Consider the following 24,455-nt stretch of genomic DNA (forward strand, 5'->3'; position numbering starts at 1 on the left):
GTAATCCTGTGAGAGACTCACTGCTGCCATGCTAATTTCAGAGCCTCAATAGGCAGAGGCACTGTAGGTGTGCAGGAGCAGCAGCTCTACTCTGAGCCCCTCCCAGATGATCAAGCTTCTCAGCCTGTGTATTTAATGATTAGGTATTACTGTAGGTAGTTCTGAAACCTGCAGTTCAGAATCAGACTCATCTTTATTTGCCAAGTATGTGAAAAACACACAAGGAATTTGTCTCCGGTAGTTGGAGTCGCTCTAGTACGACAACAGTCAATTGACAGAGAATACTTTTGAGACATAAAAATTTTACAAATACAGTACAAATCAGAACAGGGTCTTACTATGAGTCGGTGACGTAAAAACAAGGAATGTTGGAACGTGACAACAAGGTACAACGAACTTCAGGAGTTTGACAGCCGGGGTGCGTTGAGGTGCAGTCGTTCGTGTAGAGATTCACCTGCTGTGTCCTGCCCGTCAGGAAGCTGTAATTCCACTGGCAGATGGCAGCCGAGACGCTGAGCTGGAGAAGCTTGGGGGAGAGGAGTTTGGGGATGATGGTGTTGAATGCAGAGCTGAAGTCCACGAACAGGATCCTCATGTAGGTCCCCGCAACGTCACGGTCTTCTAGGATGAAGTGCAGTCCCATGTTGACTGCATCATCCACAGACCTGTTTGCTTGGTAGGCAGATGCAGGGGATCTAGCAGGGGACCTGTGACGCTCTTGAGGTGGTCCAGCACGAGGCGTTCAAAGGACTTCATTACCACAGATGTCAGGGCGACAGGCCTGTAGTCATTCAGACCTGAGATTCCAGGTTTCTTGGGGACTGGGATGATGAGCACATCTTGCCGCTGTGCTTTCCAGACCTGATATAGGTACAGTTGGTCGCAACAAAATGAAAAAGAAACTTGGAAATTAATTGCCCAAAAGCAGTAAAGTCAGGGGCACATTTAGGGGGAGATAAGTGATGATGATTCTAAGGGTCAGTGATTGACAGTGGCTCAATATAATAATATTTTCAATTTGCACCACTGAAGTGAGCAAAGTAGAAGAGTCTAGGCAAATGGTGTAATGAAAATTTATTGAATAGAAAAAAAAATGTACTACTCTAATAAAGCATCTTCTTAGTTCTGCTACTTGGGTATCTTCAAATGACAGGCGGGGGTCCACGTCCAGATCAAGTCAGTCAATTGGTGTTAAAAAAAGGAAGTATTTCCCACAGGCCGCTTGTAGAAGCCCATAATGTGATAACAGCCCATAAAGTAATAATGGCCCATAATTTAATAAATTTGCCCTTTTTAAAATGTCACGTAAAAAAAGTCCTGAACCTATAACATAATAACTTGGCCAATAACATAATAACTTATTGCGTTATTAGCTAGTTATTATGTTATTGGCCTGGTAAAAAGAAAAAAGAAAAAATAATATTTACAAATGTAATAACTGAGCCCATAATGTAATAATATACTAATATCACTATTTAATTTTTCCTTAAATAAAGTACTGTAAATAAAGTTCTTGAAATCCTGGTCATTCTGTACAAAGCATGTTGAGTATTCCCATTTTTGTGTGCAAAATGTCAGTTTTAATTTTATTTACTGCAAATTCATAAGAGGCTGCGCACTTGAGGTTGCACACTGGAAGATGATCAGAAAAAGATTTATTGACACAAATCATATACTTAGAGAAGTGTTTAAATTGCTTATTGAATGTGAGCACAAATAAGATGTCTTCTTCGGAACGTAAAAAGAGCTACCAAGTGAAACACTTTTTTTGCACACATCAAGGGAGACCTCAAACAGCCAGGTGTTGGAATAAAAATGGTGAAAAAAACATAACATGCCATAAATGAACCTAATAAAGTTCATAAAAATGTGAAACTTTGAGAGACTTCCAAAAGATGCATTACATTATATGGATGGCAAAAGGTAAAGAAAAAATATATTGTTTCTTACCTTTCTTATGCTCACTATCACGGCGTGGATGTTTGCACTATTAGATCAATTGTAGAATGGGTCTTCTGTTCCTCCTTTGAGCCACAGATTGTCCTCGGCGCTATAGAAAGGTCCAGTGTTCTGTGTCTCAGGCTTGGTTTATATCGTGTACCTCAGTGGCAGACCTTTGAGGTGAAAAGTTTAATCAAAACCTAACTTTACCAAACTTTTTAGCGCAGTTGCTATGGTCACATGATATGACACGATATGGACACACACACACACAGTATATATATATATATATATTTATACAGACAGCTGAGAAATCACATCTATAGTCATCTGTAAGCGTCTGTTGCATATCTGGACATACTTGCCAAATAAAGATGATTCTGATTCTGATTCTGATTCTATTTAGGTATATCATCTCAGTAAAATAGAATAAATATATTCTAATTTATTGAAATGTACCTGTATATAATAAAACTCGCTACCTCAAAGACTGTCTGCAGCCAGGTTGGCATTGCAAATGTGAATCAGTTCTCAATTGCCTCACCTGGATAAAGTGTTAGGTTTTAAATGTATCAAAAAGATTTGAAATTTAGATTAATATACAAAATAAGACATTCAAAACTTGAAATAACAGTATTTTTTAGTTCCAGTAGGTGTCAGTAATAAGCAGCATCAGACTCATTTGCTTAAGCTTCCCTGAACTAATTAGTGCAATGGAAAAACAAACCAGATGGGCCATGGGAACCTTTTGCTACCAGGAATTCCTGTTACCTGGAACTCAAAGTTCCTGGGCTGGTTGGTCCATCACCACTTCAAACAGGAAGGGGCTCAGGGTTGATCCCTGATGCAGTCCCACTTCCACCTTAAATTCCTCTGTCACACCTACACCACATGCCATGCCATCATATCATCATATGCCTCTTGTCTCGCTGGCCTTTGCCACCTCTACCTTTGCCCTACGTTGCATCTCAATGTATTCCTTTCTCCTCTTCTCGGTCCTCTCAGTGTCCCACTTCTTCTTAGCTAACCTCTTTCCTTGTATGATTTCCTGTACTTTGAGGTTCCACCACCAAGTCTCCTTCTCCCCTTTCCTGCCAGAAGATACACCAATTACTCTCCTGCCTGTCTCTCTGATCACTTTGGCTTAGTGGTCCTGTCTCCTGGAAGCGCTTCCTATCCACCGAGAGCATGTCTCACCTCTTCCCGAAAAGCCGCACAACGCTCTTCCTTTCTCAGCTCCCACCACATGGTTCTCTGCTCTGCCTTTATCTTCTTAATCTTCCTCCCCACCCCCAGAGTCATTTTACATACCACCATCCTATGCTGTCTAGCCACACTCTGCCCAACCACTACCTTACAGTCAGTAACCTCCTTCAGATTACATCGTCTGCACAAGATGTAATCCACCTGTGTGCTTTACCTCCACTCTTGTAGGTCACCCTATGTTCCTGCCTCTTCTGGAAAAAAGTGTGCACTACAGCCATTTCCATCCTTTTTGCAAACTCTACCACCATCTGTCCCTTCAAGTTTCTTTCCTGGATGCCAGACTTACCCATTACTTCTTCATCACCCCTGTTTCCTTCACCAACTTGTTCATTACAACGGCACCAATTACGACTCTCAGATGCTCAGAATTACTTCATCTAGCTCCTGCCAGAATTTCTCTTTCACCTCTAGGTCACATCCTACCTGTGGAGCATATCCGCTAATGACATTATATATAACACCCTCAATTTAAAGTTTCAGCCTAATCACTCGATCTGATACTCTTTTCACCTCGAAGACATTCTTAGCTAACTCTTCATTTAGAATAACCCCTACTCCATTTCTCTTCCCATCTACACCATGGTAAAATAATTTAAACCCTGCCCCTAAACTTCTAGCCTTACTGCCTTTCCATCTGCCCTGCTGTACACACAATATAACAATCTTTCTCCTAATCATCATGTCAACTAACTCCCGACATTTTCCTGTCATAGGCCCAACATTCAAAGTCCCCACATGGAGTTGTAGGCTCTGTGCTTTCCTCTTCTCTTTCTGCCTAAGAACCCGCTTTCCACCTCTCCTTCGTCTTCCAACCCACAGTAGCTGAATTTCCACCGGCACCCTGCAGGTTAACGGCGTCGGAGGCAGACGTTGTTAACCCGGGCCACGACCGATCAGCTATGGAATTCTTTACATGAACGCTCATATTTGTTTGGCAAAGTTTTAAGACGGATGCCCTTCCTGACGCAACCCTCTGCATTTATCTGGGCTTGGGACCGGCCTACAGTTTGCACTGGCTTCTGCCCCCCATAGGGCTGCATTAGCACAATGCATCACATGATATGGTAAAGAATCCTGACTATATTGCATAATTTCAAAGGTCTTGCTCAACCTCCAAATATTGATTAATATAGATAACATTCTTCCCAATTATTTTTTATATATTCATACATATTGGTGGGGTGAGAGCATGAACTTGTAAAAGTAAAAAAATAAATAAAAAATAGGGACCACCCTACCAGTCATTATCACATTCACATTCTATTATTTTACACCTGTTTTAATATATGCATTAGTATTGATCTATTATCTATGAGTATTTCTATATTTGAGTGCATTAGTAAAGCAAAACACGTTATGTACAACTGAAGTTTGTCTCTCCAATAATGCCGTGACTCTCCCCCTTCCCTCCAAGTGTAATCTGTTTCGACATGTATTCGTTCATCACATTCTGAAGAGGAATAGAACAGAAAACACTATCCTTTACTGTCATTGCACTGGGCTGCTTTGTGTGTTTTGTTTCATGAGTTATAATTTACCATAACATTGTCCAACAAGCTCCCTCGGCTGGTCACTTATTATTATACCAGTTGATTGACTGCATATTAATACACCACCATTGCGCAGCGATGTGATTATTGCGCACACATACATTGCGCTGAAGATGCTCAAACGATATAGTGTGCACCCCTATCAGTTGGGCTTCGATTACTTGCGCAATTTGCGGCAGGGCTCAGTTCCTCTCCCTCGCAAACAGCGGGGGAACACTGTACCTTGAAACTGGACGGCGAGATGGTCCTTATGAAGTGGATGCAGAAAGCAACGCCAAGTAGATCCTGCAAGATCCATATCCATCTGATTTTATGAGTCATTTGCAGTTTCATAGTACATATATACATGTACATGTTCATGTGTACTTACTCTCTTACTTAATCTTTGAGACAATCAACTCTCAACTTTGTTAGTTAGTGCTATACATAATTAGTGAACATACTTTGAGTATGTTTGAATAGAAACCCTTTTTTGTCATTGTATGGTGCAAATACAATGAAATTGGAGTCACGAAAACATAAAAACAACCAAGAATAAAACAATAACCACAACAAGCATATAATATCGGCTGATCAATGTTTCTCATAGCTTGAGAATTTCTCCAACACCTGTGAACAGCAATTGCTCGTTCAGCCGCAGAAAAGCAGCACTGAGCGGGGAGAAAGAGGAAGGTGAGAGAGCTTCGCCCACCGCCGACTCTTGTTGTTGCAATGGTAATATTGTCTCGGTGAATGTTAACTTACCATGTCCTTTGGAGAACCGGGTCACTGAGAAATGTCAAATAAAAAGCCGAGTTGAATCGCTCAACATAACAAGTGACACACTGCAGTGTTGGCTGGAAGAGCAATCTTTTTGTCTTGAAAAGTAAACAATTTTCGCCACCTCCACCTTGCACCTCGAAAAGTACCAGCACCGAACTACAGAATATACCTACTACACAAGCCCAAGTTGTTTCCTCCTGGATAGTGCCTGTGACGCTCGTTAGTCTTCACCCGCAATCTTTCCACTTTGTGCACAGTCTCAGGATGTTGGAGATAGGGTGGAAGCCTCCATGTATTGTAAGGAGCTTTCTTGTCTTGATATCAGGAGCTTGCATCTCTTCCAGTGGACAGGGTATTATGCCAGCGGGGTATCTGATTACTGGCAGGGCATAAGTGGTAATGGTCTGGATCTTTTTCTTGCCGTTTAGCTGACTATTCAGGATCTGCCTCACCCTCTTTAGGTATTTGGATCTAGCTGCACTCCGAGCTGCCTCCTCGTGGTTGCCATTTGCTTGTGGAATTCCAAGGTATTTGTACCTGTCCTGCACATCTGTTATGCTAGTTCAATCCCTTCGGTTGTGATCATCTTCCCTTGACATATAGAGTCATGTGCCCAAACTTATCTTGTCCGAATGACATTCTGATGTCATTGCTATATATCCTATTTTTCCCCACTGAAGAGTGGCCATAGACCTGCAAACTCCACTTCACCAAGAGGACATAAGGGTCAATGAGGGATATATCTTATATGTCCTCTCTTGTGTAACATAATGTTGCTCTATTAAATTAATGGTGTAAAGATCTTTTCGAGATGATTATTTTTCTTCCTCTCATGTGGTTCATTGATAATGAACCAAAATTCTTTCTCATATAATGTGCACCTCGTAAATCTGTTTTGCTGCTGTAACCAATGAATTCACCCGCTGCGGGATAAATAAAGTCTTGTCTTATCAAATCATCAGTCAAACATTTTTAAAGAGAGAAACATGGAGAAGAGCAAAGAAAGCTGCTTCATTGAGTGTTAATAAATAACTTGCTAAAGTACAGGAAATGTTTTTGGGGTTTTTTACAGACCACCAGAAAGGATTAGAGTGCTACCACAATAAAAAAAATACAAAAAATACTGTCAAAAGAGTTGGGGTGTTTGACCATTCCACTCACAGAAGACAGTTTGTCGACTAACAGCATTTACCCTTCTGAGAAGACTATCTGCAGGATGGAACTGGAGTGTGTTGTCCAGTCATTCAAAAAACGTGAGATGAGAGGTCACTGATGTTGGGTGGGAGGGCCTGGCTCACAATCTCTGTTCTCATTCATACCAAAGGTGTTTGACGGGGTTGAGGTCTGGCCTCTCATGTTTTTTTTCACTCCAAAACTCATTCACGCATGACATTGTGGCCCATGCAGTTCCATTCCAGTTATGTTGGAAAATAAAAGGGCCAAAGATGGAAAAATAGAATTGTCCAAAATGTCTTGGTAAGATTAATAATGCTATAAATTGTAATGATTTAAGGGAAAATATGCTAACTAAACCAGGGTACACACGCAAGGAAAATTGGGCCTAATTTTTAGCATTTTTGCTCTCTTCTGATCAAAGCCAGCAATGGCCAGATTTTCAGATGTGTCTAAAAGATTATCTGCAACGATTATCCTGTGGTGTGGGTGTGTTGAGATCGTTTTTATTTTCTTTCCATCCCAGATCTGCTCAGAAAACATTTGGAGCAAAAAATAATAAATCTTGTGTGACACTACAACCATGTGATCATGACACACTCAACACACAATATTGGTATTGTCTGCTTAGTCATGATGTTTCAACTGATATTTGTCCTCATTTAAACTTTTACAATATGTAATAATTGAAAATGAAGACACTGATTTCTTGATGAAGTGTGAGTGGGAATCATGCATACACGGTCACTGAAGCAGTACTCCATTCAGAACAGCAGGTGTTCCTCCATTGGGTTTCCATGTAAATAACATTTTAAGGCAGCTTGGATTTGTTTTTAGTTCTTTTAACTGTGGATCATATTTTCAACAATAGTTTTCCAGTTAATTAAGTTTCCAAAATGTCATTACTCAAGCAGACAGCTTGCATTAGGTCACCGCATGTCAAGTCCAAGTGAAAGAAAGCTAAGGCCTGCAGCCCCAACATCACATCAACGCTGTGTGTGCGTGCATGTCTGTGGGTGGGCAGGCGGATGGGCGTATGTGGGTGCTCAAACTTTTGCCTGATTTGCAACCTTATTACATTTGTAAATCTCCTCTCAGACAGATGCAAAATACAAACTACAAATAATCATAGAAATACAATGAAGGGGTTGCTTTCATTTAAAAGCCTGCTTTGAAGTGTGAATGCTAGAATAGAATAAAATCAGGTTTAGGGGTGTTGTAGCATCCGTAACTTCCTGTAGTCGGTCAGTGGAATTGCTCAGCTGATCTTAACCTTGATGCTTTGTCTATTTTAGTGTAATGTGTGCAATATTTTCTCATATGTTAGTGGTTGAAGCTTTTATTCTGAGTCAAGGTGAAAGTTCCAACATAAAAATAAAAATAAAAATGATGGATGGTTAAAACATTCCTGTCTCGTCCAAAGCTGAAACTCCAACTGGCTTTTTTATTATTATTATTATAGAACTAAATCTTTCCTTTCCTTCAAGGCAAAAAAAGGCACTTTGTTGCAGCTACTTTTCTGCGTGTGCTGGATTTTACTGGTGATAGAATACAATATATCTTTTAATTGCTTTCACAATCTGGGCTCTTCATAGTTTAGAGCAAGGATGCTTTATTACATATTTAAAGTCATAACTCATCAATGTACATGGTACTGCTTTAACCACATTGACCTCCTTACTGACATGGACTTTCATGTACATCTGTCTTTATTCCATGTTATCTTCAAAATTATAATACACCACAAAAAAAGGGGTATAACAATGTCCAGACTAATTTGGGTAATTCTTTTAAAGATTTGTAACTTTTTTAAATATTTGTCACTGGAAAATGATACTTATTTCAAGATATGTCTGATAACGCTGGTCTTGTGTATATCAGTTCAAATTTTACACATGTACATGTTTTGATTTCTTTTAATAGCTCATCTTTCACTCTGTTGTAAAGTTGTGGGGTTGCCATTTGTGACATTTCCTCACAGGCGATTTGTGTTGCTTTTCAAATGTTTGTTGCATTTCTCAAAATACTGGCTTTTTAACTGTATTAAAAAGCAGTATTTATTTTGCGACATAGCGAACTACACTTTCTGTCACGATTGGGGTTTTCGAAAGCGAGGAAGGCAAGGCCAAAACGTGGAGGGCCCAAGTGCAGGGAAGCAGGGAGGCAAGGCAGGAGTCTCAAAAATATTTCATTCCAAATCAAAGGTAAACAAGTGTCATGGAAAGAGCAAATTAAACAAAGTCCCACAACAGATAACCAAAGTAACAAAGAAACACTTGAATAAACCAAAAAATGGTAACAAAACATGACTGGTGAGTAAGACGTGGACCAGACAGGGACAATGACACACTGCAATGACAATGAACTGACAAGAAACAAAAGAAACCAGGGAACTAAATACAAACAGATTGGCGAGACAACGAGGAACACCTGGACAAAACACGAATGGTTGGAGGGAGCTGATTGGTCGGCACCAGGTGGGTTGACGAGAACAGGTGGACACAATAACTAAATGAGCACACGACAAACATGGAACAAAACTAAACAACCCAAACCAAAATACAGACCACGACATCCAAAACAGTTTAACAGGTTTAAAATCATGTGCAACCAGTGTAAATGCTTGAATTTAATGAATTCAAATGACTTTTTTTTTTTTGCAGTGTAGCTGTGTTGTTGAAAAGAATGAAAAGAATACAGTATGCAGTTCTGTTTTTTCAAAGTGTTAGGTGGCAGTTTCAGTGACTTCTTTCAAAGAAGGGCTTTTTTCTCTCGCGAGATCTGGGAAAGTAACGAGCTGCAAAATAACGGCGTTATTATATCATTTGGAGTTATTGCTCGGCGAATGGCTGCAAAATTGCGCTGGGCGACTCCGTTGACGTTTGACGCGTTGTGTTGCACCAGGATTTGCTGTACTGAAAAACGAGGAAGAGGAGGGTGGGGGGAAAAAGTTGTCCAACCCGCGGACTCGATCATCAGGACTTCCCTTCTTCCCTGTGGCGAGCTGAGCTCGGTCGTCGGCGGCCCATCTGGATTTCCTTCCCCCTGGTATGACCGTTGTAGTCTCGCGTCATCGGGAGGGCTTTTTGATGTAAATTCGTCCCGAGCAACCCGAACACTTCTTCATCGACTGGGACGTTTGTGCTCGGAATGGATTTTCGCTCCACTTTGTCCGACTTCGAGGATCCGGCTAACTCCCGAACAAGAAACGAGCGCGGTCGCTTCGACAGCTGTGCATGTCCGACCACGGCCGAGCTCAGCAAAGCCGTGTCCGTGTCCCTGGGCTTGGACGCCTTGTCCTCGCCGCTTCACGGTGCCGTCGGCGCATTCGCTGACTGCGAGTCGGCTGTGTGTCAGAGTTCCCGGCCGGCGGCTCGCAACACGGACACGGACCCGAGAGGGGGCGAGTTCGGAGACGTGCGCCACGGAATCCAGCAGGTGAGCTGCATGGACCTGCTGCGGTCGGGCGAAGCTGACGGCGTCCCGGCTGCGAGCCGGGGCTCGGTGATATCCACGTTCGCGAGCAAGGAGACCAACTTGTTTGCAAACTCGCCCACGGAACCGCCCTCCCAAATGGACCGTCTCGTGGCACTCCAACCCTATTCCACCTACTCTGGCGACCCGAACTTGTACCGAGACATCCCGGGGATGTTACGCGCGAATGAGCGCTTGTACAGCGTGCCGGGTCGGGTTGAATCAGGTGGACACCATTTGGAGTGTAAATATTGTAACTGCGGGCAAGCCGGTGTTGGGCGCATGCGGGAATGCCGCTGCGTGTGGCAGACCAAAGAAGCCGTGAGAGCCGCTGCAACGATGGCGCAGGGCTACGGCCAAGTGGAGCGTTACCAAAGTGAACATTTGAACGGGCAACTCACTTATCCAGCAGTCAAGACCGAGCCCCCTGCGTGGATGGACTGCACGGAGAGGGGCTTCAGGTAACCGCAATAACGCACTCGCGGCAATTATTTTGTTTGAAGGGCACCGCTGACGGAATTTGAGTCTACTGTGCATTCCGCCACCAAGTTTCTCCTAATCGGAAACAAAAGGGGAAATTGAGCGTGAACGGCTCGTTTGGGGACTTCAAAGTTAATCCTAATGAGTTGCTTTCTTCTGGTTTGTCCTTTTGAACTTGGTCGCTTTGTTCTGTTTCGTCACTGCTTTAAAGTTGCTGTGTCGTGCAGCACAACCACGCAAACACACGCAGACGCACACGTCTCCAAAATCTGTACTTGGCTCAGTTCAGCTGCCTATCAGTATTACACAATTTGTGTCAAAACACCATGTGCAGCTCTCAGCCTTGGCCCTGTTGTGTGCTTGCGTGAGTCAAAGCTCACCCCTTCCTTAACGTTTGCAGTGTTCTTTGTGGAAAACAGGTTAATATATCAGTGTCCCAGTAAACATGAGATACAGCACCTGCTGCTCATCCTGTGGTTGGTACGGTGTTTTTTTTTTTTTTAAGCTCCCAAAAGCGCCATTGCTCATTGGAATACAATGTGTTGCTATATACACAATAATAATAGAAGGCTGTCTTTCATTATAATCAGATTAGCATACTAAATCTCGGTAGAGGTCAAGCACGCTGACCGAAATCCAGTGTTTAAACGGTACCTTTATGTGTGTGTTCAGGCCTGAAGACCTGTTTCCAGGTGTGTTCCTGTCAGACCGGCGGGTGTGTCAGGTGTGTGGGGATGATGCCTCAGGTTGCCACTATGGAGCAGTCACCTGCGGCAGCTGCAAAGTATTCTTCAAGAGGGCAGCTGCTGGTGGGTGTGACACGCACGCACACACACACGCACACTTACACACAATATTCCACTTCTTACACCCACTCATTCTCATGGCAAACCAGGGCACAACGACCTGACATTATGAGAGCCAGCCATTTCTTATCAGCCAACATCCATATACAGTAATTGTTGCTTGCCATTTAAGCAAGGGCATTGTTGAACTGGCTGCTTCATCCCCCATTGGACATCTGTGTGCCCCCCACCTGCCATTTTTCAGGTAAACAGAACCACCTGTGTGCCAGCCGGAATGACTGCACTATTGACAAGCTGAGGCGGAAAAACTGCGCCTCGTGTCGCTTAAAGCGATGCTTCATGTCAGGAATGAGCCTCAAAGGTGAGGAACTGGAGATCAGCACAGAGCAAAGCAAGAGGAGAGGAATTGTATGTAGATAATGTACCTCACGTGCATTAGATCAGAAATTAATCATAAAATGTTGTAAATTTGTTATAGAATGGGCCAAAAGTGTCTTTTGTTGTTGTTGCACAGCAGCCAAGGACGGAGAACCTTTCCCACATGGTTGTAATAAAGAAGTGGTCTGTGTTTGAAAATGTGCCATATAGAAGCTATTTATTGTGCAGTCAGACCAAAAACCTCAACTCATTACCTCCTTTTATTGTTTCTTCTGTTGCTTGTTACGACTACCTGTGGCGGATTCTAGGTCGCCGGCTGAAGGGAGTCAGCCAGACGAGGAGCGGGGAAGAGGAGCAACCTCCAGCTGCCTGGGGGCATGGAGGAGGAGGAGGAGGAAAGAGGCCAGGGATGAGCGACGTGATCTTGGCGCACGAAAGTGCAGTCGCCGCAGCTGGAGGTGGTTCCAAATAGTGCCACACTCACGTTTGCCGATGGAATTCTTTTTTTCTCTCTCTCTCTCTCTCTCTCTCTCTGCCTGTCATATATTGCTGTTTTCCTCTATCCAGCCTCCGACAGTCTGGTTGTAAGCATCCCTCCAACTCTACGCACCTGCATATCCCTGCTCAATGTGCTCCAGGCCATTGAGCCTGCTATCGTGAATGCGGGGCATGACCCTGCCGTCCCAGACAGTGCCGCCTCCCTGCTAACCAGCCTCAATGAGCTCGGGGAGAGACAACTTGTCACGGTTGTCCGCTGGGCCAAGGCGATTCCAGGTAATTCACTGCAACTCAGAACAACTATTAGTGCAAAATACGACTTGATTTTAGCCATTGACAGACCAAATATTATTCATCATGTGGAGTTGGTGCCACATGATTCTAAACCAATCCAGCGCTTCAAATATTAACCACGAGAGGGCAATGTGTTCATGTTTAAGCAAAGAAAGGCACACTGAGTGAACAGTGCTATGAAAATGTATTGGCCCCATTCTCAAATTCTTATATTTTGCATAGTTTGCCGACTTTAATGTTTAAGATCATCAAACAAATGTAAATATCAGACAAATATAACCGAAGTGAGCTTAAAATGCAGTTTTTAAATGATTTCATTTGTTAAGCGAAAAAAAACTTACTAACAAAGTTACCTGGGCCTGTGTGAACAAGTTATTACCCCCCTTGTTAAAGTATGAATTAATTGTGGCTAATCATAATTTTTGGTTCATTTTCACTGATCACACCCAAGTCCGATTACCTCCAGACCTGTTCAGTCAAGAACTCACTTAAACAGAATCTGTCTTGACAAAATCAAGTCGGACAAAAGCTGCAACAAGATGACACGATCCAAAGAAATTCCAGAACAGTCGAGAAATAAAGTAATTGACATCTATCAGTCTGGAAAGGGTTACAAAAGCCATTTCTAAAGATTTAGGATTCCATCGAACCATAGGGACAGCCATTATCCTTACATAAAGAAAACGTGGAACAGTGGTGTACCTTCCCAGGATTGGCCGGACTACAAAAAAATTATTTTGGGAGAATATTATATGGACTGACGAGATGAAAATGGATCTTTTCGGAAAGTGTGTGTCTCGTTAAATCTAGTGTAAGTGTTGCACAGGATTTCTGAAAAAGAACATCATACCAACAGTCAAACATGAAGGTGGTAATGTGATGGTCTTGGGCTGCTTTTCAATTTCAGAACCTGCACAACTTGCTGTAATTGATGAAACTATGAATTCTGCTCCTTAACAGAAAATCCTGAAGGACAATGTTCAGCTATCAGTTTGTGACCTCAAGCAGGATAACGATCCAAAACACACCAGCAAGTCAACTTTTGAATGGCTTAAAAAACAAAATGAAGATTTTGGAGGCCACTACCTTTGTGTTATTGTGATTTTGAAATAAAGAGTAAGACAGATACAGTTTCAAAATAGATTTGGCAGCATGGTGGTCTAGCAGTTAGAACTCCTTCCTCACATTCCATAGGTGGTGGGGCTTCAACCTCAGCCTGCGTGGAGTTTGCATGTTCTCCTCATGCTTGCGTGGGTCTTCTCCCACCATTCCACCTTCCTCACACAGTTTAAAAAACATACCCAACTGGTTATATGAAGAATCTAAATTGTCCATACATGTGAATTTGAGTGTGAATGTTTTCTTGTCTATATGACTAACCCCGCTCCCGTAATAATAATAGCACAGCCCATTCTGAACCAGCAAGTAACCTGCTGACTAAGAATCAGATTATCTCCACTTTATTTATTAGTAGTGGCATACTGAGTGACAACATGATAACTGAACAATATACAGTATATGGCCATTATAGCATTGTTAAAACAACAAATGTAATGAAATTGAGTTTTCTTAACAGGCTTCCGCAACTTACATGTGGATGATCAGATGACAGTTATTCAGTTGTCCTGGATGGGCGTGATGGTGTTTGCTCTGGGTTGGAGGTCCTACACCCAAACCAACAGCTCCATGCTCTACTTTGCTCCAGACCTTGTTTTCAATGAGTAAGTCACCCTTACACATTGCAGAGACCTGTTGCAGAATGTATGAATGGAAGTTTGTGAAAGCAGGTAGACCCTCATACAAAGTTTTGCTTGGTGCATTATCCTTCTGGCGACAGATTTGTTTAGGAGATCACAAAGCATCGGGGGGGGGATCAGATTTTTAAATGAGACATTAAACATGTTTATGATCTTGCTACACAGCTACGAATCTAGTACTTGTGGCCACAGAGGGATCACCTCTGATTAAATCTTTTCATCTTTTAAATCCCAGCATAAGTGCAAAGGAAATGCTTTCTTTTCTTGCACAGTGACAACTTTAATTTCTGTCCAAATGTTTCTGCCAAGTTTTCTCCTGACCTGTGTATTCTTTTGTGAACACAATCCACATGAACGTGTTGAAGGTGCATGTGGCTCAGAGGCCGTAAGCCTGCCACAAGCAGCCTTCACTTGTCAACCTTAACAACGACACTGTCATTGTGCTGGTGCAAATCTTTTGGGCTGCCTCTAACCTGCATGGTAATGGATACGACTGCCCCTGTTTCTGACCTCTATTTTTCTCTCCCATTGTATTTTTCCATTATCCATCTCGCTCCTCTTTCTCACCTCTCATTTCTGCCGTTCTCTTAAAGGTGCTTTTTTTTTTTTTTTTATAAATATTTCTCTGTACCTGATCCACCATGCATCTTCTTTTCTCATATCTTGTGCTCCTTTTTCTGATCCTGCGTTATTTATTTATTTTTCCATGCAGCCAGCGGATGCAGGTATCCAGTATGTATGAGCACTGTGTGCGAATGAAGGTTCTGTCCCAACGGTTCTGCATGCTGAAGGTCACTCAAGAGGAGTTCCTGTGCATGAAGGCACTGGTCCTCTTCAGTATCAGTGAGTCCGGCAAAGTCTAAAATAGTACAAGAAAATGTCAATTCAGCAACTGAAATGATTTCCTGAGAGAAGTGATTGAAAGGACTTAGTTTCTGAGAGTTATTGAGCTATTGTGCTATGGATCTGTGGTCTCAGTGCCAGTGGAGGGCCTGAAGAACCAGCGCTGCTTTGATGATCTGCGGAACTCCTACATCAAGGAATTGGACCGTTTGGCCAGCCACCGTGGGGAGACCACCCGGACACAACGGCTGTTTCAGCTCACGCAGCTGCTGGACTACCTCCAGTCGGTAATACACACAACTCCACTTTACACACCAAAACACACCATTCTGTGACTTTGAACTGATGTATAAATGTCATTGGAGATAGTGTCACAAAGCTGCCTTAGTGGAAAATTGTGTATATCAAAGTGCATCAAAGTTTTAACATCCACCAGCAGTGCCTTATCCCTAATAGCCAGTCTTTATATCATTACATTTCCCCTTGTTCAATTACAGCCAAACTTGAAGAAAAACTCTCAGCTTGTAATTTATCTGCTGCTTATTCTGGAATACAACTCCACATGGTTCAGAAAATCTTCCGCCAGCAATTACAAACAGTTCATGTGACTCCAAGTTTTTTCTATTATGCTTATGTAGCAGGATCAAGTATAAGCTGACTGACCCCTACATGAGGTACAGCTGCTCAGTATAAAATAAAATGGTGTACAAATGCACTGGTGGTTCTCAAATAATTTTTTTTTATATCAAGTACCACATAATGGCCAACATTAAAATACAGTAATGTAGTAGGCCTACGTGTTAAAAAAAGGAGGCAGCAGTTTCATTCCTAAAAAGTAAAATCTGTATTATTGTAAGCCACTGTCAAATTATGCACAGTTTGAACATTAACACTCCGGCGAAATATAATAACATAAAAAACAATTAATTATTGAATTAAGAAGTATTTAACATAATAGTTAAACAAAAAAAACATTTTTTAAAATGTTTTATTTTTTTTACAAAGATTTCTTAAAGCTTGAATACTCATGTATTTACTAAAAAGTAAAATATAACTAAACTGTACTTGAAAAATTTACTGCAGTTAAAGTAAAAAATGTACTGTACTGGGAAAAAAAACAGGCCATATGTGGTGCTACATGTAGCTTCATTCTAATATGTACAACAGTATTTCATGTTTTAAACATTTTATGTTTTATTTGTATTTAAATTAGTGATTCTTTTGCATTCCACTACAGAGAGCTGGCATACCACTAGTGGTACTCATACCATACTTTGTGAATCCCTGCACTACAGTATACAGTATCACATTAGGAGGCGTTTATTTTACCCCTCTTATATAGCTTAATGTATACGAAATCAAAATGTTGATAGAGTGGTAAAGAGAATGGACTTTTTTTGTGCAACAAATAATTTTTCAGAAAAATGAAACAGATCTTAAGCTATTTCAAATGCCAGTTAGTACTAGAAATAGGCCTTTAATTGCAATATACAGTTGTATCTTCAGGAGTCCAGCAAAGGTTTCTATATATTAATCTTAATTAATTAAACTAGTCTGCTTGAACTGATTTCTGTAAGTCTTCAGCTGACATTGTAGGGTTCTTTATTACGTCATCAGAATCATCTTTATTTGCCAAGCATATCCAAACGACACACAAGGAATTTGTCCCCACTAGTTGGAGCCGCACTAGTACGACAACAGACAGTTAATTGACAGTCATTGAGTATTCTGCGCTGTGCCACTCCTCTGAAGACAAACAGTGCTTTCTCCATTTATAAAGAATTTGTCTAACAGTAGACTCATGAACATCCACACTTTTAAAGATACTTTTGTAACCTCCAGCTTTATACAAGTTTACAGTATATATGAAGTCCTGACCTCAACCCCATTGAGATGCTGCGGCATGACATCAAGAGAGCTATTCACACCAAACATCGCAGGAATCTTGCTGAAGTGCAACAGTTTTGTAAAGAGGAATGGTCCAAAATTCATTCTGATTGTTGTGCACGTCTGATCTACAACTACAGGAAACGTTTGGTTGAGGTTATTACTGCCAAAGGAGGGTCAACCTGTTATTAAATCCAAGAGTTACTTTTTCCCCTCCCTGTCCTGTGAATGTTTACACGGTATTTTCGCATGAAAAATGGAATGGAAATTCTTGGTGAAGATGCCACCACTAGAGGACGAAGATCAACAATATCTCACCCAACGAACTGAACAGCCTTAGTGAGAAAAGAATGTAGACAAATATCCCCTTCTCTGCTACTACGTATTATAGCATGAAATTATTATTCCTATCATTATAAGTAGTAGTAGTGTATCAAGATTAGAATCTTGGTTATGTTATATTACATTACCTTATTTAATAATAATCAGTAACAGTGTGACCATTGTTTTTTATTTTAAAATACTATGGAACAAAGAGAAAGTGTTTTATATAAAGACAATTGAGTTGAGTAAATGTTGGATTTTAATAACCCAAAAGATTTTTAGGGAGCTAAATGAAAAATAAATCATTTTAGATGTATTATTATTTATTACTGTTATTAGCAATACTGTAGTGAAGTAAGAATGTGCAGTCTTGTATATAAGTTGAGTTATAGTACTATTCCAAAGATGAAAAAAATTTCAAACTACAGAAAATTTCAAACTACAGAAAACGGCTATAAAAAAGTTACCTTGTAGATGAACTAGTCCACATTTGTGTAGCTTTTACCTTGAAGAACAAAGGTTTTTTTGATAGTATGATGAATACCTTCCTGTCTTTCATCATAAGTTTATGCCGAAAGATTCAATGATGTCATTGTCTGCACACCTCGTCGAGTGAGTCTCATGAGCTGCATTATACACACTGCATTGTCTGACAGGGCAGTGAAGCCCAGTTGATCAAAACTTGACAGTTCACAAATTCTCTCGAACCTACCTTTCCCAAACCCTACGTCACAATACAGGCAACACTCTTAATTCTTGATTGAAACAGTTTGTATAGTCAACGTTACTATTTGCCTTTCCTTTTGCAGGTTGTGAGGAAGTTGCATCAATTCACTTATGAGCTGTTCATCGAAGCTCAGTCCTTGCAAACTCGTGTTAACTTCCCGGAGATGATCTCAGAGATTGTCAGCGTCCATGTGCCCAAGATCCTCTCAGGCATGGTCAAACCCATTTTATTCCATAATTCCACCTAGAGAGGAGCCTCTTTGATTGTGCTATATGTCACTTGAGCTCTGACACACCCTCCTTTGAACAGCTGTGGTAAAAATGTCAAGAATTGAGAGCCTGCTGTAGCCCACTGGATGGTAGTGGTGCACAAAGGTACCACATCTGTATAAAAACTGGGAATTGAGCTCCTTCTTCCTGTCCAATGTAATGTAATCATACATACTCTTCTTTGTGGCTGTTCTATGTCAAGTGAATCAAATGTTTTTTGTGGCCTACCATAGCAACACAATCATTAATTTTGAGAGGTACATAAGTTGTCGTGAGTGATACTGTTTGCAGAATTAACTCATCTGTGTACACTGCGTTACCCACTAGCTTTTTCCCCCCCTCCCATACTGGATGTTCCTGTGTGCACCTTATCTAATGAAAATTTATGACTGACATTTATGGATCAGCAAACATGCTGAGAGGCTTAAAGCTTTTTAAAACATGTCTGAAGGCAATGTTTTGTCCATGCATTTGTATAATTTTGATGGTTAAGAAAAAACATAAGGGGGCCACAATGACTACTAGTTGACGAGGTATATTTTACAATTGACTAGTTTTTGAATGTAATTAGACTTTATCTATTGAAACTTTTCTACAAGTGTGCTTTCTTAAAGTGTTCCTTGCAAGTGCTTTGTTGTCAAACACCATGTATTCATTGTAGCTTCTGATTGTGAAGTATAGGTGCTGCGGCATAAAGATCCAGCCAACAATCTGTTCTTCTGTGACAACGTAATAAAAACAGGATCATGAAAGTGTATTTGTTTGGATGACGCAGAGGGAGGGAAATTGTGCATACAGTATGGCAACATACAGTACCATGCAAAAGTATGAGGCTACTACTAGCTTTCTTGGTTTAGTTGTGTTTTGATCTAGTAAAACAGTAGTAAATAGTATGCAAGCTAAAGGTTAGCAATCACATTTAAAGTTCCATTTCATTTAGGGTTTTAGAGAGGCAGGTTTTTTTTAACTTCACACTGTTGAGCAAATTGGGTGCATTTTGTCTAAAAGGTAGCTCTGAGACACATTTCGCTTTATGATACAGTATACAAGTATAACTTTGTACTTACTGCATGTGACAAAGGTGTAGTGTAAGGGGAAGTCACACACATTAGGTAACAGTCAGTAACCTTCAGATTACATTGTCTGCACAAGATTACAAAATGTAAACCACCTGCGTGCTTCTAACGCCGCTCTTGTGGGTCACCTTATGTTCCAGCGTCTTCTGGAAGAAAGTGTTCACTACAGCCATTTCCATCCTTTTTGCAAAGTCTACCACCATCTGTCCCTCCAGTTTCCTTACCTGGATCCTGAATTTACCCATCACTTCTTCATCACCGCTTTTTCCTTCACCAACATGTCCATTACAATCTGCAGCAATCACGACTCTCTGTCTGGGATGCTCAGAACTACTTCGTCCAGCTGCTTCCAGAATTGATCTTTCACCTCTAGGTCACATCCTACCTGTGGGGCATAGCCGCTAATCACATTATACACCCTCAATTTCAAGTTTCAGCCTCAACACTCGATCTGATTCTCTTTTCACCTCCACATTTCTCTTCCCCTCTACACCATGGTAAAATAATCTGAACCCTGCCCCTAAACAGCTAACCTGACTGCCTTTCCACCTGGTCTCCTGGACACACAATATATCAACCTTTCTCCTAATCATCATGTCAACCAACTCCCGAGCTTTTCCTGTCATGGTCCCAACAGTAAAAGTCCCCACATTCAATTCTCGGCTCTGTGCTTTCCTCTTCTCTTTCTGACTTCGACCCACAGTAGCTGAATTTCCACCGGGGCCCTGCAGGTTAACGGCGCCGGGGGTGGACGTTGTTAACCCGGGCCACGACCGATCCGGTATGGAATTCTTTGGATGAACTCTCATATTTGTGTGGCAAAGTTTTAAGACGGATGCCCTTCCTGACACAACCCTCTGGATTTATCCGGGCTTGGGACCGGCCTACAGTTTGGACTGGTTTGTGCCCCCTATAGGGCTGCATTAAGAAAGTGCAGAATCCTGTCTAAATCCTGGCTTCCACGGATTGACTGGTGCCGATGTCCCGCAATCATAGTCGTAATTTATGGGTGGGACGAGATAATGAACGGCAATACCACAAGCATTAGGACCACGAGGAAAACTCCCTCCGATTACAGCAGTGCATTGGACAACACTTTATCTGCTGGGCCAATCACGTCGCTTTAGATGGTTTAACCGCTGACGTCATATAATAGATATGAAGAGTAGATGCACCAGTGTGCTTTTAGCAGCCCGGCTATGTGACATGCCCACGTGTCAGCCATGTTGGGGCGGTCGACGTTCCCATTAAAGGCAATGCATGGACATTGAAAATAAGTCTCAATTTTCTACTGATTTTCACGAGATTTTACTTTTTTTGCGAACGCCAAAGAGTGTGCTATCATTTATTTTTTTTATTTTTATGATCACAAATTAAATGTCACCTGTAAGAGGTTATTCCCATTTCCATTGCTGGGTCACAGCATTGTGCGCGACCGTATGCAGCACAATGCGCTGATATCGTTGTTCTTTTGGCTGTTTTGCGGTCCACACACTTGTAATACGCTGACGACTTTGACCTCCCTAGCTTAGCGTTCACGTCGGCACGTAGCTCTATAGAGGCACGTCGTATCTACTTATTAATATCTGTGCGTCAGTTTATTAAGAGCCGGCCAAGAGCAGTCCAGTGAGTGCACTGTGCAAAGAGTCTCGAGGAAGTCGAATGCCGCGTCCTCCAAAGACAGGCAAGTTTCCAGATCCCTGTTAGAAAACATTTGACATGTTCGTGAGACACCACCTCGGAACGTTCGCCCCAGTCCTGAGCCAAGGAGGACAGGCAGTGACGTAGGACTGTGAGATTCAGCAAGGGGAAGCTGAAGACATTGTAAATTGTAGTTCTAAGCAGTTAGTTCACGAACAGGCCCTCATGTCAATGAAATATCTGGCTACGACCTCTTTGTATTTAAAATCCTCTAGGCAAGTGATTCTTAAACCTTTTGCTCCAATACTACGTGAAAAAAAATACCTGGCTCTCCAAGTACCATAATTATGACTAACATTAAACACAGCAGGGTAAAACCGGGGGGCTGTGGCACAAAAACACAACAACAAAAACAATGTATATTTATATTTTCACATTTCACATCACCACTGCCCCCACTGTATATGAATTATTCGATCAGACGTTTCGAGAGAAAAAACATTCCTACAGACACGCTGCAACATCTTGCAGAAAGTCTTTACAGAACAGTGGAAACTGCATATTCCATGTTAGTTCATGTATGCCACGTGTCTCAATATCCTGAGTCCTGTGAGATCTTGTCAATGGAGAAAATGGTTCATCTCCGGTACCGTATATCTACAATTTTACTTCCATCTAGTGGTGGCGGCTGGAAGTGCAATGGCCGAATGATACTTGACTGTTAAGTCGCCATCTGTTGGATCCATTGACATTTGCCTTGCAAAGTAACTGGACACGTATTCACCGAGGAAGCTGCCATTGCGTTGCTACAGTCACGTGACAAGTGTCAATCACATAAAAGTGGTACTGCAAATATAAATTATAACTCGTTGAAATCTCTCAGAAGTAGCACAAATTACAATAATTGTTAGCAGAAAAAGAGTAAGGTTGAAAATGACTTACTCTTCAGTAGCCACCACTTTCAATGTTTTTATTTTTTATTTACTTTTTAAACAACTTCCATCCAAATCAAATTCTTTGGAAAGTCTGATGTGGACATTGGTTACTTGTGAATATATTCCTTGGTACTCTTGTCCTTGTGGCTTTCTCAAAAAGGAATGGCGTCTTGTCGGGATGCAATAATCAAAAATGTATGTGTTGATGTCGACATTTGAACTCAGTTTAGATTCCATTTCATTTTGGTGTTTTTCCTAGTCTGCTCTGCATCAATATTACATGCCTACTCTAGCAGAAGAGGGATTTTTCCTGTTGGCTAATGTGAACCGCAGAGAGCACAAACACAATGGTCACAAACAAAAGTTAAAACTACTTCCTTATGTTGGAACAGAAGAAACGTGTTTGTTGAGAAAATGACCGAAAAGTATGAAAATAGAGCTCGGTTTAGATTCAACTACCATGCAGAAATAACAGAACAAACAATATTAAGCTCATATTTTCACTTTCAGGAAAACTAATGATGTATTTAGCCTCAGGATCCTTCAATTTGCAGTTACAGTGAGTGGACGACACAATTAGAATGTGAAGGTGGTAAGACGACACTGTTGAACGGCTTGTTTCGCTGGCCTGTCTAATGCAAGGTGATTCCTACTCAAGTAGCAGTCCATTAACAACCAATTAAGTTCCTATTAATATTTTACCAGACAGGCCCTCTCATCCTGATGTGTTTTAAGGAGCTTTTTCCCAGGAGTGCTTGAACATGAGCAGCTTTTAGCGCAGCATAAAGAGGCCTGTGTAATGGGCTGGAGGAGGAGGAGTGGCAACTTGATAGCACTGAGAGGAGAGGAGACAGGCTCCTGCAGCTGGCCTGGGCCCGCTCCGAGCCAAGCCTGCAGAGCCCGGGCCAAAGCAGTGTTAGGAAATCCTTGACTTTTATGGCTCGGTCACAGGATCAGGCATGAATAATGACCTCATGTCATGTGTGTTGAACATAAATGTGTGTTGATATTTAGAGACGTGACTGATGGGTTTCGTCTTGTTTTCTTGGAGCAGAACAGCAGTCTTACCCTATGGGCTTTCCACCATCCTCTCTCAAGTAACCCTTCCAAAGCATAATCTCCACTTTTCTGGTGCTCTGTAGTGAACCAACTGTGTTCTTTAGGCTTGTGTGGCTGGATGTTCCGGGCCAGTCCGGGGAAACTCCCTGCCTTGAGAGAAAGCGATAGGGAGAGAGGCCATTATGTGCCTGCAGCCTCGGGCTACTCCCAGCGGATAAGGCATTTGTCTTCGCTTGAAAGTATGATTTATTTTTCCACCAGTCAGAAGGGTTATGTTTGTCACCGCACACTGAAAGGACTTTTGGAAATAGCAGCAGAAGCAGAAAGGGAGAGAAAAGAATGTCTACTGGTTTTCTAATGCCAGCTTTATGTCAGAGTGCTATGGTTTCCTTGTTCAAGATCTCTCTTAGTCTTCATTAACTCCAGTTAATCATATGTTGCCTGAACCTTGCTTGTAATTTATCAGCATCTGTGTGTGGATGATTAAGGGGAAAGGGGGAATGTGGGAAGGGGGAGATGTGGTTGTATCGGGTTCCTTCCACTGGGTGTAGATGTAGTCTTAGATTTTTCTCTGGCTGATTAAGCGTGTGTGTGTGTGTGTGTGTGTGTGTGTGTGTGTGTGTGTTTTTGTGTGCAGGGAGTGCACTGAGGAGGAGAGGAACTTCAGCTTTAATTTCCCCCAGCTCCAGATATTACACCCCCGCGCTCCCTGTTTTTATTGGACCAGAGACCAAAAACACCAAAGTGTTTATGATGCATTAAAACATGGTTGGGAAGTCGACAGTGCAATTGTAAATCCATACATTTGGCTCTGTCTGAGGCGCAATGTGTCTTTTTTAGGGGATTTTGTGTGTTTTACCAAGTGATGATTGTATGGTTGCATGAAATTACATTTATCATATTGATGTGCTTGACAGTGGATAAAAAAGTTTTTGTCGAGGGAAAAGAAGAAGAACATGGAGGCAGGACCTCTGGATAGAGGCCAGTGCATGGGAAATTTGAGGCCTTGTTGTGTTTTGGGTGAAATCACAGAAGGAATGAATGTTCTACTTTTCCCCTAATGACCATTTGAACAACAGGATGTGTGAAAGCACCACATTATATTCTATTAATTATTATTATTATTTTTTTTTTTTTTGTCGTTGAAGTGTTAATAATCTACGAAGGGAGCTCTACAGCGCTCTCATGGACATTGCATGCCCTGTGCTTTGTCTTGCTGTCAAGAAACAGCCTTCATACCAGGAGACACATTAGCAGGCTCTAATTAGTGTAAATGTTTCTCTCCAGTATTTCCTCACCGAGCTAGCAGTGATTA

General features: G+C 41.7%; 1 protein-coding gene and 2 long non-coding RNA genes across 5 annotated transcripts; 1 reads left to right on the forward strand and 2 right to left on the reverse strand.

Moving 5' to 3' along the window:
- Positions 1-150: 150 nt before the first annotated feature.
- On the reverse strand, positions 151-6,058 carry LOC133485274 (uncharacterized). Of its 2 annotated transcripts, XR_009790650.1 has the most exons (3): positions 5,502-6,022; positions 1,951-5,042; positions 151-861 (listed from the first exon to the last, which is right to left on the reverse strand). It is a non-coding gene; the product is annotated as an uncharacterized LOC133485274 (long non-coding RNA). The 2 variants fall into 2 exon arrangements; XR_009790649.1 differs by having other exon boundaries at positions 1,951-6,058.
- A 3,162-nt stretch (positions 6,059-9,220) lies between these two features.
- Positions 9,221-19,181, forward strand: LOC133484762 (progesterone receptor-like). Of its 2 annotated transcripts, XM_061787802.1 has the most exons (9): positions 9,222-10,627; positions 11,319-11,455; positions 11,697-11,813; positions 12,139-12,288; positions 12,398-12,604; positions 14,199-14,343; positions 15,092-15,222; positions 15,358-15,509; positions 18,243-19,181. In XM_061787802.1, exons 1-9 carry the CDS (start codon positions 9,843-9,845, stop codon positions 18,405-18,407), a joined length of 1,989 nt encoding a protein of 662 aa, XP_061643786.1. In that variant the 5' UTR covers positions 9,222-9,842; the 3' UTR covers positions 18,408-19,181. The 2 variants fall into 2 exon arrangements, with proteins under 2 accessions (XP_061643787.1, XP_061643786.1); XM_061787803.1 differs by lacking the exon at positions 11,697-11,813 and having other exon boundaries at positions 9,221-10,627.
- Positions 14,247-22,246, reverse strand: LOC133484765 (uncharacterized). The gene is made up of 3 exons (XR_009790487.1): positions 22,089-22,246; positions 15,011-15,238; positions 14,247-14,371 (listed from the first exon to the last, which is right to left on the reverse strand). It is a non-coding gene; the product is annotated as an uncharacterized LOC133484765 (long non-coding RNA).
- Positions 22,247-24,455: the final 2,209 nt, after the last annotated feature.

This window comes from Phyllopteryx taeniolatus, chromosome 10, assembly GCF_024500385.1.
Source record: "Phyllopteryx taeniolatus isolate TA_2022b chromosome 10, UOR_Ptae_1.2, whole genome shotgun sequence".
NCBI classification, from domain to species: domain Eukaryota; kingdom Metazoa; phylum Chordata; class Actinopteri; order Syngnathiformes; family Syngnathidae; genus Phyllopteryx; species Phyllopteryx taeniolatus.

Coding starts and splice junctions, on each gene's coding strand:
- LOC133484762 (XM_061787802.1), top strand. CDS start 9,843: ATGGATTTTCGCTCCACTTTGTCCGACTTCGAGGATCCGGCTAACTCC. Junction 11,456..11,696: donor CTTCAAGAGGGCAGCTGCTG/GTGGGTGTGACA, acceptor GCCATTTTTCAG/GTAAACAGAACCACCTGTGT. Junction 11,814..12,138: donor GTCAGGAATGAGCCTCAAAG/GTGAGGAACTGG, acceptor GGCGGATTCTAG/GTCGCCGGCTGAAGGGAGTC.